This window comes from Gigantopelta aegis, chromosome 14, assembly GCF_016097555.1.
Source record: "Gigantopelta aegis isolate Gae_Host chromosome 14, Gae_host_genome, whole genome shotgun sequence".
NCBI classification, from domain to species: Eukaryota; Metazoa; Mollusca; class Gastropoda; order Neomphalida; family Peltospiridae; genus Gigantopelta; species Gigantopelta aegis.
In genome coordinates this window covers 21,048,980-21,068,391 of record NC_054712.1, presented here as the reverse complement: position 1 = coordinate 21,068,391, position 19,412 = coordinate 21,048,980, and the positions used below count along the sequence as shown (strand labels likewise).

Sequence of the window (19,412 nt, the reverse complement as noted above, 5' to 3'; positions counted from 1 at the left end):
AAGTTAAAATATGGCTCGTCTCCCCACCATAGAGGTTGTGACATCTCCCACTCCAGATATCGTTCCTACGGGCCTAAATAAGCGTCTAGTCATGGACGTTACCCGGTACAACTGTGTCATATGCCAAGCTGACTATTGTTTGCAGTTCTCAAAACGAGGCTATTACGCTCGTCAATAATCGGTAAATCTCGGCTGAGGCATTCGGAACATAGCATTTGGGGGTGGGGGCGGTGGTTGAAAATGGGCAGAATTTTGAAAATAGCAGTTAGTAAAAAGTTAATAGAATAAATAAAAAAAATAAAAAGTTTACAAGCCAAAAATAAAAAAGAATTGACTGATCGGCCGAATATTTATATAATTTGGAGCATTTTAGAAGGACAGTCCAAAATTAAATAAGAGAAAGAAGAGAGAATCGAACTATTTAATAATATTTAAAAAAAAGAAGAAGTAATTTCGACATAAAATTTTGAACGCAGATCTAAAAGTTTAAAGTCCGATCGATATATCCACGCGAGTGGCCTCGTTAAGGCCGTTTGGGTGCACAGCTTAAAGGGACGAGATGGGTTGCATCCCGTCAAGAAAACCCCTAGATTGACAGTCGATAGACGTTGAAGGTGTAGTGCTGTGCTGAAATATGTAGATCTCGAGAAGCCGGATCCGTCTGAACGAGAGAGAGTATCAGACTAGGATATAGTCCAGTCGTCATGGGTTGTATAGTGGTGCGGACGGGCCCGACTCCGGAGGATACGAGATGGTATCACTATAAAGCAAGATAAAGTCTAGAAAAAGAGTAGTAGGGGCCGACCCCGCTTCCTATTTCTTCTTAGAGTGGGGCGGTCATGAGCATGGTCCTTTAAACTTTTTATTTCAAACTCCTAAATTCAAGCACTTTTTAAGACCGTGCAAAATATGTATATCATGGTTTTGACGAGTGCCCGCCGTCTAAATACAGTTAACGAATCAAAACCAATGATATAACTGTTTTGTACCATGATTGACGCGTCTGTGAGGGGCGTGGCCTAAAAACTGTGCAGTTAACTTCAGTTACCCGCACAGTTTCAGTTATACCATGGTACTGCAGTTACACCCCAGTTGACATCAAAGAGAAAAACACAAAATCATGGTACAATATTGGAGTTATTTCATAATTTTTAGTATTTCTCAATAACGTCGTCTGCTTTGCGAGCGGAAATGCACGAGACAAACTATTTCCGGTTTGCTGTAAAGCACTGTTGGTTAATTGACAGGTACCGTGGTGTCATCGCTTAACCTGCGAAAACGATGTTATTGTTTTAATTAATGTTATGAATAATAATTAATATTGATATTAGGAATACATGCTCAGATATTTGTTGATTTGTGTATCCGTTGTTTATTGCAAAACCTTATTGTGTTTTTCTTGAGATTATATTTGACGTCATACTAGAGATTAAAAAAAGACCAGTGACGTCAATGTTGGGTATAAATAGAACTGTTACGTCAGTTGTAAACAGTGGGATCAAAATTTTGACAGCTATCAGCTGATCGAGCTAAACTTCGCAATTACAACGTTTTATTGAATATTTTGTTTAGATCTTGGACAGCACTGAGAGGTAAATAGGCGACTGCCTTTAGCTTCCTTTGTGGTTCTTCTAAATTAATAGGTTATCCAATTAAGTTTACTTTACAGTAAGGTTTAACTGGTCATTGAGAGCATCTTGACATATTGGGCGGTTGTGTAGTCTCCTGGTGTTGTTAGTCAGTCACTGAGAACATTCAATGGATAATGGGCAATTGCCTAGTCTTTTGGTTGTTTAAATAAATATCCGTAACTGTACCTAAAGGTAAATAATATTAACTGTAGTTAAATATTGTAGTTCTTTGGTGTATAACTCTTAACTAACTGTTCATTGTGAGCATCTTGAGATAATGTGCGATTGTTTAGTCTCCTGGTGGTGTTAGTCAGTTACTGAGAACATTCAATGGATAATGAATACTGACTTTTAACTGTGATACTTGTAATTGACATCACTGGTTAACTACCTGTTTTCATATTTTTCATAGTCTAGTGTTAACAGTATTCTTAGTTCATAACTTTGATTGATATCAGCATAATATTTCATGTATTAAAATTTTGTGGTTTTCAATGCAATAACATCCTGTCTTTATTGTGACATCTTGTTGTCTTGTTTATTTTAACTATTATTTTATGTGATAAACGCCTTCATGGCCACACGTGCGTTCGAGCGTGCAGTACGCACTCCTCGTCACTTACTCAATACGTAGGTCCAAGGTAGTTGCGCACGTGCTAGCACGACACTCCGGCTGGAAACGCAGGAATTTCTACCACATATGCCAAGCTCTGATAAACAAAAATTTTATTAATATTAAGAGTAAGTATTTCTGTGTTGAAGCAGTGTGATGTAGTACGTTTTAAAATTCACATTTAAAGGGTTTTTTGGTTTTGTATTTACCATATCATGCACATGCTTATACTTGAACTATTACTAGAACACCTTCGCGTTTTCTGTAGAAAAGAGTTTCCCCATGTCTATTAATAGACCCGAGGAAGCCCTATGCGTTGTGAATGGCTCAAAGACCAACGCATACTTTAAATGAATGTTTTGGTCCATCCTTCTAAACTGAACAGTAGACGAATCATCTAGTTCTATTGTGTTTATTTAATGTAAATTGTACGTCTGAAACCACATGGTTCCGCAGGTAGCAGTCCTCATTTATGGCAGAATATTACCTTGGATTCTCCCAGTTAGCGAATGTGATTGAAACCCAATCATTTTCTTTTGTCCTTAAAATGCTCCATCTTCTGTAATGATGTAATTTCCTGCGTGAAATAGATGCCAAACACGTGTAAATGTATGACCGGGTATAAGCACTAGTCGCAGATGTAAACTCACGATGTTTTGTGAAATAGGCCCCTGGTTCTACCGTGTGATACTAATACCTTCATGTAGCAAGTACTTAATGTTTACCACATTCTGAGTAATCACAGAAAAACACCATCAACAAAAAAAAAGGGAAAAAAAGAAGTTTGTTTTGTTTAACGGCACCACTAGAGCACATTGATATATTAATCATCAGCTATTGGATGTCAAACATTTGGTAATTCTGACTCGTAGTTAATAGAAGAAACCCAGAACATTTTCTGAATCCAGCAAGGGATCTTTTATATGCATTTTCCCACAAGCAGGAAAGCACATATCACGGCCTTTGACCAGTTGTGGTACACTGGTTGGAACAAGAAAAACCCAATCAGTTGAATGGATCCACTGAGGTGGTTCGATCTTGCGATGCAAGCACCTCAAGCGAGCGCTCAACCAACTGAGTTAAATCCCGCTCTATCATCAACCATGGGATTAAGATAGAATTACTCATTGTAACATGTCTTATGCATGTTATATCATTATTATACAGACTGTAAATGGGATTAAGATAGAATTACTCATTGTAACATGTCTTATGCATGTTATATCATTATTATACAGACTGTAAATGGGATTAAGATAGAATTACTCATGTAACATGTCTTATGCATGTTATATCATTATTATACAGACTAACTGATTTCACTGTGTGTCATAAAAAGTAGGGGAATTATAATAACCTAAAAAGTCCACACAAAAAAAAGTTTCTTAACCCGACTTGCTGGGTTTTACCATTACAGGGTCGGATTACCCACTTTTGAGAACTGCTGCCTACAGTATATTGTATTATGCACTACAATAAGTACTTCTAGGAAATGCTAAGAAAGAAAATCATTTAATCTATTAAATGAATTGTGTTGACAAATACTGCGGAAATAACGGAGATAAAAGCCGTAGTTAAAAATATATTAGTTTGAACAGCACAGTGTACACATGAAAAATCAATAATACTCGTAACAGTGTGTAGATTTCAACCAGTCATATCCGTTCTATACTGAACAGCAAAAGAAACGCAAGTTACAATAAGAATACAAATGGTATTTATTTTTAGATGGCATTGTATAAAACTGATGTAAACTAATGAAAAAATTATTGAAGCCAAAAGTTTGTTAACTTCAAGGAATGTTAACAGCCATCAGTCATAAATGATAACAAGGGCAGACAACCCAGACAGTAATCAATAATCAATATAATTTGTGTTCACCATTTGCATTCACAACTGCGACACACCTTCTGTACATGGAATGGATCAGACGGTTGATAAAGGCCATGGGGATAAGTGGAAAGGTCTGAAGTATGATTGTCTGAAGCTGAGCTGCATTTCTTGGTCTTGGACGAACTTGATCAATTCTTCTTTTAGGCTCGTCCCATAAATGTTCAATTGGATTTAAGTCGGCACTAAGGGCTGGCCAAGGCAAAATTCTGATGTTATGCTTCTGTAAGAAGTGAACCGTAGCCCGAGTTGTGTGTGGACATTACCCCTTCCCGGACCAATATTCTGGAAGACGACTGGGCCAAGTCTTTGATTCAGGCCAATTGCAGCCCATATCATAACACATGGACCACCCCATGGATCTCTTTCCATCACACATCATAATGATGTCCACTTCTGCGCCACATTCGAACTCTTCCATCAGCATGGGATATGCAAACCCGAGTTTCATCTGTAAAGATCACATGTCTCCACTGCTGATAACACCAATTCCGGTGAAATGTGGCCCACTGTAAACAGTTCTGTAGGGACGAGGGGCAGGACGACGACAACCGACAGTGTTTATGCGGAGTCTACGTCTAACTGTGTCACCACTGATGGGTCGGTTGTGGACTCCAATTGACTGTCGAGCTGTTTCATTGGCTGTCAGGAATGGATCGCGAAGATGCAAGCGATGAATATGTCTGTCCGGTCGTTGGGTGGTGACACAAGGACGGCCACTTCGTGGAAGGTCAGCAGTACTGTTGGTGGTGACAAAACGATCTTGCAGACAATAAATGGTTGTGATGTGAACGTTAAAAGCATTGGCAACATTACTAACGCTGTCACCTGCCTGTAGGCGTCCGATTGCTTATTCCCGCTGTTGTGAGGTAAGTCTTGGCATATTCATACGAGATAAATATTGGTGAATAAAGTTTTTAAAATTTGGTATTTTTATAACCTATAATGTCATGAACAAAGCATGCTTTTTGATTTTCACGAGGATCTCTTACTTGACAATCCCATGACATTTTCCTATGGTATGTTTTGATGACATGCTTCAACTGTAAATGCGAACAAAACAAAATGAAAACTGTTACAAGGAACGATTTGCTTCAAAATACACCCATTACATTACATGCAAGTGAAAAATCTAACTTTTCAATTAATTTTTAGCCTCTTTAAAAAAACTTGTGTTTCTTTTGCTGTTGAGTATACTTTATCTTTCAGGTTACTGAAAGGTGTGGACAGTTAGAATAATATTACAGCACTGTCATGCACAGTTTAAACAGTGGATTGCACAGTCAACTGACATGGTTAGTATCAGTGTGTAAATTTGTAACTAGGATGTTAATTAATTTTCAGTACCTTGATAAACAAAATCATTACTTGGTAATCAGTCATACAGACACGAGTATGTAAAATGTAGCCACTTTGGACGTTTTAATAGCAGATGAAATTTGCTGACATATCATGAAAAACCTAACAGTACACATAGTTTGACACAAAAAGAAACAGGAAATTGTGTTGACAAATACTGCGAAAATAACGTGTGATAAAAGCAGTAGTAGCAAAAAGCATTAGTTTGAACAGCACACCTGTTACATGATAAACAATGCCATTACCCATAGACCTTTTTATTAGGTGTTCTTGTTTTGTTTTTGTTTTTTTAATATCACATCAGAGTTAGTAATTTTTGGTATTAGGAAAAGCCTTCTTGTATTACTTTGCCTTGTAAGTCAGTTTTAAAATGAAAATGGCGCATATGGTAATCTTTGTCTTAAGTGTAAATACAACACACACACACATCACGTGCGCACACACACACACAAACACCACACACACACACACCACACACATTTGAACAATATAATGTGCAGGTCTAAATGAATCAACCTGATGGATTACAAGATAAAGAAATAGATCAGTAAGCTAGACATCATGATGTTGATACAATGTAAACAAGTTATCAGATACCGATTTCTAGGAAAACAAGGGTTAGATAAGCTCACCTATATATAAACTAACGGGCAAAAGAAACTTATCACTTTTAAAATAAGTTTATCTAAATTAAAGATACTGCAATAAGTTTGAAAGTAGTGAGAAAACATTCACCAAAACACACCCTGTTGTTTCCGAAAAGTCACTGTTTCCGGATTTAGTGAATTTTGTGCATTCATGAAAAATGTGAAAAACAGCATAATTTGAATTTGTTAAAAATGCTCGTGCATGATTGTTGCATAAATACTGGTGTGGGACAAAGCAAGGAAGCAGCATCAAAAAGAACATCACAGAGATGCTGAGACTTAACCAAGCAGAAGGCAACAGAGCTATCAGTATGGCCGATATGGGGGCCTCTCAAAGGCAGATTGCAAGAACCTTCAACTGCAGTCAAGTCGCCATCAGCAACTTGTTAAGCCATTATCAGCAGACAGGCCAGGCACAAGACCGTGCAAGATCGGCAAGGGTCACAACGCCAGCTGAAGACCGCTACATCTGGACAATCCACCTGCGGAACCGATTCGTGACGGCGATGTCAATGGCAGCGACGGCACTGGGACACCCATCAGCAGACGAACAGTCTTATGATGACTCTACAGGGCTGGTATCAGAGCTTTCCGCCCCTTCCATGGAATGGCCTTGACCCCTCTACACCGTCAACACAGATTACAATGGGCACAAACTGTACGTCGGTGGCAGCGGTGTGATTGGGAAAGGGTGCTGTTCACGGATGAAAGTAGCTTCAACATGTTCCGAAATGATTGCCAAGTTCGTGTTTATAGATGTAGGGGAGAGCGACTGGCGCCAAACTGCATCCAAGATGTGCACCCTTTTGGTGGAGGCGGCGTCATGGTATGGGGTGGTATTTGCGGTCAACAGACGACAAGGCTTCTCATCATCCGTGGAAATCTGACTGGTCAAAGATACAAGGATGAAGTGTTGCGACCTGTTGTAATGCCATTCTTGCGTCAACAGCCTAGGGGTACCCTTTTGCAGCAGGACAATGCACGACCTCATACAGCCAGACTTGTTCAGGATTATCTCAACAACATTAACGTCAATGTATTGCCTTGGCCATCATGTTCTCCAGACATGAATCCCATAGAACATCTCTAGGATCATCTTGATTGACAGCTGAGACAACGTGTACCTCCCCCAGCAAATCGACAGCAACTTGGAACAGGTTTTGTTGGATGTTTGGCGCAGAATTCCTGCTGACGTCATCCGGTGACCGACGTCATCCGGTGACTGACGACATCCATGAGAAGACGTGTTTTGGCATGTATTGATGCAAGGGGTGGTCACACACGCTACTGAGGACATGTCTTGTCCCATCATTTGACTTTAGAAGCACCTTTTGAAGGGACTCTGATTGTGTAATTTTTAAATTTTGACCCCATGTCTCTTTCGCTCGGCCTTATGGCAAGTGCACTATCGATATGGCAATGCCTTTTTGTAAAGACATTGGAAAATGATTCCGTTCAGTAAAAAATCATCATATAGATCACATCTGTCTTGGTTTTTCTTTATAGACCTACTGAACAAGGTGATAAGTTTCTTTTGCCTGTTAGTTTATATATATACATACATACATACATATATACATACATACATATATATTACACACATACACACACACACACACACACACACACACACACACACACACACACACACACACACACACACACACACATTGTTATCAAATACATGTACAATGTATATCTTTTCTGGTCAGCTTCAAATGATTCCCCCGGAATCAGACATTGCTTCTTTTAGCAATTTATTTTCATCCACAGGGGTATTATATATTTGTTTCAATGATACCTAGCAGTCATATTTCAACAGACCAACAGACGTATGTACAATTAACTTCTCTGCTATTCAGCTTGTGATTCTATTATATTTTAATATCACAATTCTGTAAAATATATCTCAGAGGTCCTGATTTTTCATACACTGTCCCAAACCCTCCACTCAAATCTCCCTCTGCTGTCGTATTTCAAGCAAGCTGAACTTTTTCTTAGCAGTAGATATTTCTTTTGTCCTGCTATTTATACAAACAATAACAGCAGGCCATATTTTATTCCTATTTCAAGCCGTACGAGACCAGTTCAAGGAGTGTAATGTTCAGCTCCCCTTATTATGTGTTTTGAAAACCAAAACGATTAAATATCAATGCTCAATATGGTAACATCTTAAATGGCTCCCAATAATCTAAGTTAGGGGAGCAATTAATCACTCACCTCAATTTTTTTCAAAGCGAGATTAAAAAAACAAAATGTTATTTTTATTTACAGAGGAAAAGCATAAAACTGAATTTCAGGACAGACCCGGCAGACTCCAACTCAACATGTAAACTCCAAGTAGATTGGACAAATGTTCAGGACAAAGTTATTAAGAACCTGTGCATTCTCATCGTCAATGACAACACCGGGGAAGCTGCATTCTCATTTCTTTCTCTCCACAATGTGGAAGACGAAGTCAGTCTCCCAGATATACAAATCAATGTATCATCAGAACCATTCACGGTGTACGTCTATGGTCTGGAGAGAACCCTGAGGCGGGTGCCCTATGTTTACAAGGCTTGTGCAAGTGGGATGAAGAAACAACATACACAGGTAGATACAATACATCTTTTCAATAACAACTGATTGTCTGGTAGACTGAAGAAATTAATGGATAAACAAAATGAACGAAGGAACAAACACATGAATTAAGGAATGCACTAATTATTTAATGATTTTTTAAATGTTCTAGCTCAAACCAAAACAGAAATAAGACATAGACACCCCAGAACATTGTTTAATGTTAGCCTAGAACATTATTTAATGATAGCCTAGTACATTGTTTAATGATAGCCTAGAACATTGTTTAATGTTAGCCTAGAACATTGTTTAATGATAGCCTAGAACATTGTTTAATGTTAGCCTAGAACATTGTTTAATGATAGCCTAGAACATTGTTTAATGTTAGCTCAGCCCAATGTTTACCGTAATGACACCCCAGAATATTATTTAATGATAGCCTAGACCAGTTTAAATTTGATTAATGACACCCCAGAATATTGTTTAATGATAGCCTACCCCATTGTTTAATGACACCCCAGAAATACTGTTTAATGATAGCCTGGCACACACTTTAATGACACCCCAGAAATAATATTGTTTAATGATAGCCTGGCACACACCTTAATGACACCCCAGAACATTGTTTAATGATAGCCTACCCCATTGTTTAATGACACCCCAGAAATACTGTTTAATGATAGCCTGGCACACACTTTAATGACACCCCAGAAATATTGTTTAATGATAGCCTGGCACACACCTTAATGACACCCCAGAACATTGTTTATGCTTTGTTAATGGTTAATGATAGCCTAGCACACTGGTTAATGATAGCCTAGCAGACCGGTTAATGATAGCCTAGCAGACCGGTTTAATGATAGCCTAGCAGACCGGTTAATGATAGCCTAGCACACGGGTTAATGATAGCCTAGCACACGGGTTAATGATAGCCTAGCAGACGGGTTAATGATAGCCTAGCACACGGGTTAATGATAGCCTAGCAGACGGGTTAATGATAGCCTAGCACACGGTTTAATGATAGCCTAGCAGATCGGTTTAATGATAGCCTAGCACACCGGTTAATGATAGCCTAGCAGACCGGTTTAATGATAGCCTAGCACACGGGTTAATGATAGCCTAGCACACGGGTTAATGATAGCCTAGCAGACGGGTTAATGATAGCCTAGCACACCGGTTAATGATAGCCTAGCACACACGGGTTAATGACTAGCACCCCTAGCAGACGGGTTAATGATAGCCTAGCAGACGGGTTAATGATAGCCTAGCAGACCGGTTAATGATAGCCTAGCACACCGGTTAATGATAGCCTAGCACACGGGTTAATGATAGCCTAGCACACGGGTTAATGATAGCCTAGCAGACGGGTTAATGATAGCCTAGCAGACCGGTTAATGATAGCCTAGCAGACGGGTTAATGATAGCCTAGCAGACCGGTTAATGATAGTCTAGCATACCGTTTAATAATAATCTAGCACACTGTTTAATAATATCCTAGCACACTGTTTAATAATATCCTAGCACACTGTTTAATAATAACCTAGCACTTTTTTAATGATAGCCCAGCCCATTGTTTAGTGGTAGCCTAGCTAGCACATTATTTAATGATAGCCTAGCACATTATGTAATGATAGTCTAGCATACTGTTTAACAAATAGTCTAGCACACTGTTTAACAACACCCCAGAATAAAGCTTAGCAAATGTTTAAATTTATTTCTCAGTATATTTGATAATCGTCAACATGTAATTTGTATATTATACATTAATGTAATGAGTTTAGTATTTTGATTTTCAGCAGGGCAGAGTAACAGCTGGAAGTTAGATCTAGAAGCACACAGTGTTGGCCCTTTGAGTATGACAGAGCACAAAGATTTAGTTGGACAAGTAAGCAAACCAACAAACTAATGGTCACAATGTAGTGAACAGATGTACCACGGACTATTATTAAAGTATCTTTCAATTGTTCTAACAAAACAAAACTAAAAAACTACTAATATTTCATATAAAGTTTTATTAAGTACCATCATATTGCTTCTCAAAATACAAAGTACCCAGTAGTACATGTAAATATAACCAGATGTATCAGCCTCACTTTAGATTTTTGTTTTGTTTTTCCTACTCCATCATTACTTGCTTCAAATGGCAACTCAACAATGTCAAAGCAAGCCAGCACTCATCACATTTAGAATTACTTTTTCTAATTTTCATTATTATTCATACTTACCTAGTACTAGCACAACAACAATGCTATACAAGAGTCATCTCCTCCACTGCAGAATTGTCTTCCCTTGCCGATTCAAAGTCCGTAATGACTGAATCCAGGGAAGACCTCCTAAGGGTGGGTGGGAGGTTACTGTTGTTGTGCTAGTACTAGGTAAGTATGAATAATAATGAAACAACTTTTCTCATAGTCTTATTCAACTTAGTGTACTAGCACAACAACTATGCTATAACAGACATGACTTAACACCCTTAGAGCACGTGAATTCAACATTAATGGGACGAGGTTAAGAAAATCGAGGACTTACTCATTTGACCGACGTGAATTGTCTCAAGTAATGACAAGGTATACGACAACCAAGATATACAAGGTATAAAAGTCAGAGTGACTATTAATTTAACAATACCTGAATTGACAAAACATCCTCCACCCTATCACCTCCCATATGAGGCAAAACCATCTCACAATGGAGGACTGCAGAATTGAGAACAATGATATGCCCATGTGCAGATATGGATATACATTCGGCAAGGGAAGACAATTCTGCAGTGAAGGAGATGACTCAGGTTGCATAGCATTGTTGTTGTGCTAGTACAGTAAGTTGAATAAGACTATCATCAACTATTGTGACCCTGGCTATTTACAATAACAGTTTTTCTGATTTCATTGGTTTTGGAGGTCCTTACTGTTACTGTTACTTTATGAACATGCCTATATCCAAACGAGTTTCAGGCACGTGGAAGGTCCTTAACATAGCTGCAGGCTTGTAAGTACTTCGGATAAGCAACAATGACACCACAAAGGGATTCAAATGACACTGGGGAAAAAGGAAAAAAGGACAAAAGGAACTTTCCTTCAAAGAAATTTATGATCCAAGAAAAGTAATTGTTTAATTTTTTAATTTTAAACATATTTATTTACACTACCCAAATACACATTCTCAAGAAAGACTTTATTTCAGGAGCTTTTCAGCGTGACACACAAAAGGATTGAAGACAGTATAATGCTGAACATGACAGAAATGGAATTTGCTGAAGATGTCCTGGTGGTTCTCAAAGAACACGAAGAATCCAATGAAATATTCTGGCTCACTGCTCCAGAATCCATCATCCTAGAGTCCAATGGAACAGTCGAGCTCACTGCAGAATCCAAGTCTTCTATCGATCTACCTTTTGACGTCCTGTCCCCCGGTACCACTACGGTTAAAGTGTACACACTGGAGAAAGTGTATAGCAAGACGGGCTTGATGATTTACAACAAGAAGGCATCATCCAAGGAACAGAACCTAACCATAACCGAAAAAGAAACTCGAAAAGAACCTACAAAACCATCAGGTTTGAAAGACTAATATTTAGCACTTTGATTTCCTACGCTGAAAAAATAAGGCTATCATATATACTCGCCTGTAAGTCGAGTCCCTAATTTCAAGTTGGAGGTTTGGGGGTCACAATGACCAAATTCATCTGTCAAGGATGCTTTTTTTGATTTGGTCAAGTAGTTGTTGACAAGAAGTTGAAGAAATCATAGTTTAAATGCACTTCTCTATACAACTGTAGTAAACTTCAACACACACGCACACACGCACACACACACACGGGACAAACAGAGAACCCAAAATTAGATACACAATCTGTTGACCTTTACATATATGAAGAAGTTATAGCATTTCTGGAAGAAGATTTGTTTTTAAATGAGCTTAATTTTCCCCTTTTGGGGTCAGAATGACCAAATTCACATATTTGTTTTTCAATGTGCCAAGGATCCTTCTCACAAAATTTGGTAGGAATTGATCAAGTAGTTTTGTTGAAGTTAAAAATGTAAAAGATTTACATGTGCTGCATGGTGACCTAAAATGTGTGTAATGGATTTGAACTGATGCAAATTATTGTAGAAACTTCAGCTTTGTGTATTGGTGTCCCATTTGTAATCAAATCTTCTACATGTACCATCAAATAATAATATAGCAGAGTAGACATACACTTTGATAAAAACATTTTTAAAAAACCCTCATCGCTAATGAAATGAATCTCGGTTAGTGGCCAAAGAAATGTTGGAAAGTTTACATCCCAAACTTACTTGTAAGCATTGCTCTACAGCTGTTGACAAATTTTAATTTTAATTTTAATTTTTTTTAACGACGCCACTAGAGCTAATTGATTTTTTATCTTATCATCGGCTATTGGACGTCAAACATATGGTCATTCTGAAACTGGTTTTTTTAGAGGAAACCCGCTGTCGCCACATAGGCTACTCTTTTATGACAGGCAGCAAGGGATCTTTTATTTGTGCTTCCCACAGGCAGGATAGCACAAACCATGGCCTTTGTTGAACCAGTTATGGATCAATGGTCGGTGCAAGTGGTTTATACCTACCCATTGAAACTTGCGGAGCATTCACTCAGGGTTTGGAGTCTGTATCTGGATTAAAAATCCCATGCCTCGACTGGGATCCGAACCGAGTACCTACCAGCCTGTAGACCGATGGCCTAACCACGAAGCCACCGAGGCCGGTTTGACGAAAATTAAACAGTTTCCCTGACAGTATAAATTTTTGACACATATCCTTCATTGACATTCATGAAACATAAATTAAACACAAATCAGACAATTCCTTCGAACATAACTGAATGAGCTATAAACATGCACGCAGCTAAGACTAGCGGAAATGGCATTGGCATGATTGCTAATCAAAATTAAGTCATTTACCAAATGACATCTTTGGAAATGATGTCATTCAAATAATATTGAATGAAGGTTTGCGTCCTTACGTGACATAAGTATTAATGAAGTTTACACAAACAATACTACAGGCGTATTTAACCTTTAGACTACTGGATTAATTTTTAACAAAAACAACGTTGAGTGGGTACAAGTTTATAATTTTTACTCACATATATTCACTTAAATGTTTTATAAAAACATGAAATAAAGTTCATATATTAATCGGTAAGTATTATTTTCGTGTCTTTTTTTTTAATTTTTATTATTTTAGATCGGCTAATGGTGATTAAAATTAGGCAAAAAATCGAAAAAGTTGCGTTTACTTACGGGCATTTGTGGCCAGCTGTCCAGTATTTATGTCCATTATTCCCGATAACAGTGGTTTTCTGACCAGAATTTTTTTTAAAACCCGAACTAAGATTCATATTGCAATATTTGGTAATTTTCGTTGTTGGTAAAACGATCAAATTTATTATCAAATTAGCTGTCACAATCAGCTATCGATCCCTGAAAATGACCGCGACGTGCCGCCATTGTTGTCAAGTGAAAATACTTGCCGAAAACCACTTTTTGAACTCAAAATTTCAAGGTATTTTCAATTGAAAAAATCAAAACAAAAGCCACCATTTTGTAAAAAAAAAAAAAATCTTTAATTATATTTCCGTTTCCGGTGAGTGTCGTGTGCAAAACGGCCGGAAATATGAATTGGGGAATGCACTGTATACAGTGTACAGTATATCGACTGACGTGACGTCGGGCGAGATATCTCGCCTGCAGTAGTCAGAAGGTTAAAGCTAAGAAAACACATTCAGACATGTATTGTTAAATTATGCATATAAATTTAATTATAAGATTTGACTGCAATGAAATTTTGGATTATGAACAAAAACAAAAACACCCCGATGTGTGCACTCCTTTGTATGACCCTCTAAGTAGAGTCATACAATGTGCACAATGGGTTGTTCTTTTTTTCATACAAGCATGAACCAAACAATTATTGCAAAAAAATAATTGCAGTCAGTTCTTAAAAAGTTAAATATATTTTGTACTAAACAGTAAATATAATAATAATAATAATGTCCCAAAATCTATATTTATAGTGTAAATTATATGACCACATTATAAGTTGACCTCCCAAGCTATGAAATAATATTTTGACCAAAAAAAAAATATTTGTAAGTAAAGATATCCATCATCAGTTTTTGTATCTCAACAATGAAGCAAATGATTGCTAAATTTTATCTTAAAACTCCCCATTTTATTTTTTAAATGATGAAAAAGAAAAGAAAAAAGGAAAAAAAAAGATATCTGGATTTAATGATTTCAATTGGTAGTTAAACACGCTCTCTCACAGATGGTTGACCTAATTATTGACCTAACAAGGTATTATATGACAATATATACATTTGATTTGTACCTAAAAGTACTTTATTGAACCATCTACATAACCACCATATCACATTTATAATGTAAATTAGATGACCACATTATAAGTTGACCTCCCAAGCTATCAAATAATATTTTGAAAGAAAAAAAAAGATTTGTAAGTAAAGATATCCCCTATCTGTTTTTGTATCCCAATAATGAAGCAAATGATTGCTGAATTTTATCTTGAAACTCCCCATTTTATTTTTTAAATGATGAAAAAGAAAAAAAGAAAAAAAGAAAGGAAAACATAACCTGATTTAATGATTTCAATTGGTAGTTAAGGTAAAATAATAAGTCGCACCTCAGTGTATTCTGTGAAATGTTAATATGATGTCTAACATGTTCACATTATTTAGACTTTTTGATACTGATCCGTGAGTGCATGCCATCATAACCATCTAAATATCCATTGAGCTCTGTCTTGTGCAGCATGAGATCTGTGAAACCAGTCTTGGGCGTGCTTGCTCTTGACAGACCTCCTAGAGACCAAGCACTTAACAGCTATCCATGTCAGCAGTCACAACCTTGTCCAGACTTCCTTTGGACTCTGCTAAGTGCATAAATACAAACTTGAATATGTTTCGTCCTTCAGCAACAGTTGTCACCTGGGGCGAGCGGGATTGCAGGATCAATCATTCTTGATGGACTTGTTGTTTTTTCACTTTCCCAACTATAGTACCCGTAACATGAATATCAAAGGTCATGGTATGTACTGTCCTGCATACAGGGAAAACTCATATAAAAAATCCTCTGCTGATTTCAGGAGTGGCAGCAGTGCTTTTCCTCTCTCACTCTTGATCAAGTGTTGAAATAACCATTAAGTTAATAATAATACCAAATAGTTGCATTTCAAAACGTGCCGAGATGCCATTTTATCATCAATTAAAGGCTTTTGTAGGAGATATCGCTGACAATATAATTTGCAAAATCTCCTGTGATATTATCTACAGTAGATATCACTTCTTATAATCTTAATTGGTCAAATTTTAATCCCACGACAATAGTTTGTTACGTCACTGTGTTTGTTTCAGTGCTAAACCTATCATTAGTGACGTCACGCCAACTGCCATTCTGCTATTTAACGAGTCTACCACTGCAAAATATAGTGACATTCAACCCACATTACTGACATTGTTTACAACTGTCACAAATGAAAAGAATGATAATGGATGATAAAAAGAATACTCCCTCGTGTCTTGTGATATCATAATTTATCAGCACTTGTTGATAAAAGTATAAAAATCCTCGGCAAGCCTCAGATTTCATACTTTTAACAACTTGTGCTGATAAATTATGATATCACAAGATATTCGGGGAGTATCCTCTATAAACAAATATTCCTTTTCTTTCAATGTCTATACAAATCCATAAGGCATCAGTGGTAACACTTACTAACCGTACTCTAATATCTTTCAGACCTGACCCTGCAAGAGACTGAAACTTTGATGGGCAAAGCCTTAGATTTCATGTCTTCAGAATCATCTCCAATAAAATATCTGTACCGGAACAAGTCACTTTACTACTATACCAGCATCCTCAATGGTCATGGCATCATGGAGACATACCGCAAGGACTACAATGGTGATGAAAGATCCTGCATCAACGGCAACATCAATGGACTGTTCTTCAGCACGGCAGTCATATATGGAACAAACGAGCCACTTCATTTTTCGTACTATGGCAAAATACGACTTCTCATTCCTCCTCAGATGATCATAACTGAGGACACTAACATGTATTTCTCTGATTTCTATTGCCTCTATGACCATCACTATGTTACTGTAGTTGTTACGATATCTGGCTCTCATGCAGATAACTTCTGCAAAGATAGGTTACCCAAGCTGGATGCACGGAACAATAGGTTTATCTGCACAGATAATTTTCTGTTATTTTCCATCACCAGTTCACTGACGGTGGAAATCTTTTATACAGAAGATATAGACATTTCATCAGGTGTTAATTTCACTGATGATGTTGAATTAAAGGGCAATGGAAAGAGCACCAAATTTGGTATTCAAAAAAACAAAAACTGTACATATTGTAATTTATAGAGATGCCAAAACTGAACAAGAATTCTGCAGAATTAAATGTCTCACCTATCATAAACTAATTCATGGTGCTGACAGTTGCATCTGTAGATGTATCTCAATACATGTTAAAAATAAATTCAAATGCATTGTGATGAACATCCATAAGTGCAACTATAACAGTAAACCAAGTTTCATTGATCTAGGAATTACAGATGAATGTGAAATGTGAAATGTTAGTGTTAATTTTGAATTTTTTTTCATGTTAATGTTCAAACTAACATTTGTTTTAGTTTAACGACCCCACTAGAGCACACTGATATATAAATCATTGGCTATTGGATGTCAAACATTTTGTAATTTTTACATATAGTTTTAGACAGAAAGCCTGCTATATTTTTCCATTAGTAGGAAGGGATCTTTTATACATGTATGCCCCATCCCACAAACAGGATAGCACATACTACAGCCTTTGATGTACCAGTCATGATGCACTGGCTGGAATGAGTCCACCGATGGGGATCGATCCCAGACCAACCGCACATCAAGTGAGCACTTTACCACTAAGCTACGTCCTGCCCACTCATCATGTTAATGTACATTAAAAAATTGTAATTTTTGTCTAATTGACAACTGAAACAATTACAGTTATTGTCTTGCTGACAACTGAAACAATTACAGTTATTGTCTTGCTGACAACTGAAACAATTACAGTTATTGGCTTGCTGCCAACTGAAACAATTACAGTTATTGGCTTGCTGACAACTGAAACAATTACAGTTATTGTCTTGCTGCCAACTGAAACAATTACAGTTATTGGCTTGCTGACAACTGAAACAATTACAGTTATTGTCTTGCTGCCAACTGAAAGTACATGTAATTTAACATCAAAATAGTGCCAATTTAGCAATAACTTAAGCATATTAGGCAGTGCCTTCTATTAGGCAATCATTTCAATTAGACAACCACCTGTATCAGGCAACCACCTCAATCAGACAACCACCTGTATCAGGCAACCACCTCAATTAGACAACCACCAAGAAGAATGTTTGTTTACATTCTTGTTTACACTTAAATTATTTTAATAGTGAGTTGAATTACTCACAACTCGTACGACATATCATTAGATTTGTTTAGCATTAATGGAAGTGGAAATAAGATCGAAGATTAGCAATAGTAGCTCATAACGTGTGTTATACGAAAATGGCGCCAGAGTCTCATATCAGTTTCCAAGTGGAAATAAGATCAAAGATTAGCAATAGTAGCTCATAGCATGTGTGTTATACGAAAATGGCACCAGAGCCTCATTCTGAAATACTTCCTGTCATAAACAGCTGATTTGCAGAAGTCATTCGCCTTGGAAAGGTAAAGTGCTATTTTTAGCTGATTATGTATTTATGTGTTTTTAAATACGAGAAATATCTTATAAAAGTAATAAAATATGTAAGATTAAGTATAGTTAGCTAAAATAATATATTTATTATTTTGAAGAATTTTAGCGTTATTGGTAATTTATCCAATAAAGGGGAGAATAATTATTATGCCGTTCCAACCATTGACGGGATCGGTGGAATTGTACAGTGTAAATTCCACAGGTGGCTGGAAATCCAGCAATAGCAGAATTACGATAAACGTAAAATGTGGCAAGGATATAAATAGCAATCCAGCCAATGTTTGTTAGTCTGGTCAACCGCGTCATATAGTGTGGTCATAGTGTAGTCACTTGGGTTGTTGTCAGTATTTCGTCTCATTAAGTGGGTTGGTGTAGTAATTGACAATAAAGATTTAGCTGATAATTTAGTATAATAAATAAGGACCAGACTCATTTTTAGGCCATAAAACGAAACTTGTTAAGGAATAGAAATAGGTTTTGACTGTTCATTAAGTAAGTTAGGGAATAGAGTAAGCAATACCCAGCACATAAAGGTGTAGGTCCCGGGTATTGTGGATGTTTATGTGACAAGTTAATTACAAGTGTATAAAGAATAGAGTGTGCAAACATACTATAAGGCTTTTGCATGTACACTGCTTAGGCAAACAACTGGATATCGTTTGTATTGTTTTTACCTGTGAAGTAAGTGTGAGTGCACTAGTATTTGACCTAAATAATTTAAGATATTGTTTGTAGACTACAGTATTTTTCTAGTGAATCGTTGGAGGATTTTAAGTGGTACAAAATCCATTATCTGTATTTTTGTAGACTCCGTCTGTTGAGTTTGTTAATTAATTAGTGAAAGTATTGGTAGATGGCTGAACTCAGTCTTTTAAGGTCATCACCTGACTTGTTAAATATATTGAGTAGAATATACATAG

At 37.0% G+C, this 19,412-nt stretch overlaps 2 protein-coding genes across 11 annotated transcripts in view; one reads left to right on the top strand and one right to left on the bottom strand.

The window, feature by feature from the left end:
• Nucleotides 1–19,412, bottom strand: part of LOC121388129 (golgin subfamily B member 1-like) — a 216,354-nt gene that overhangs the window by 77,260 nt on the left and 119,682 nt on the right. The window lies entirely within an intron of this gene.
• LOC121388133 (phytanoyl-CoA hydroxylase-interacting protein-like) lies at nt 1,493–17,465 on the top strand. 2 transcript variants are annotated; one of them, XM_041519369.1, is made up of 7 exons: nt 1,493–1,592; nt 5,344–5,429; nt 8,415–8,735; nt 10,499–10,587; nt 11,886–12,122; nt 12,162–12,258; nt 16,489–17,465. In XM_041519369.1, the coding sequence occupies exons 4-7, from the start codon at nt 10,558–10,560 to the stop codon at nt 17,121–17,123; spliced, it is 999 nt and encodes a 332-aa protein (XP_041375303.1). In that variant the 5' UTR covers nt 1,493–1,592; nt 5,344–5,429; nt 8,415–8,735; nt 10,499–10,557; the 3' UTR covers nt 17,124–17,465. The 2 variants fall into 2 exon arrangements, with proteins under 2 accessions (XP_041375303.1, XP_041375302.1); XM_041519368.1 differs by having other exon boundaries at nt 11,886–12,258.

Bases quoted from the DNA above. Each gene is read 5' to 3' on its own strand.
- LOC121388133 (XM_041519368.1), top strand. From the start codon at position 10,558: ATGACAGAGCACAAAGATTTAGTTGGACAA. The intron at 10,588-11,885 runs GTAAGCAAACCA...ACTTTATTTCAG, and splicing joins ACAAAGATTTAGTTGGACAA to GAGCTTTTCAGCGTGACACA. The intron at 12,259-16,488 runs GTTTGAAAGACT...AATATCTTTCAG, and splicing joins AGAACCTACAAAACCATCAG to ACCTGACCCTGCAAGAGACT.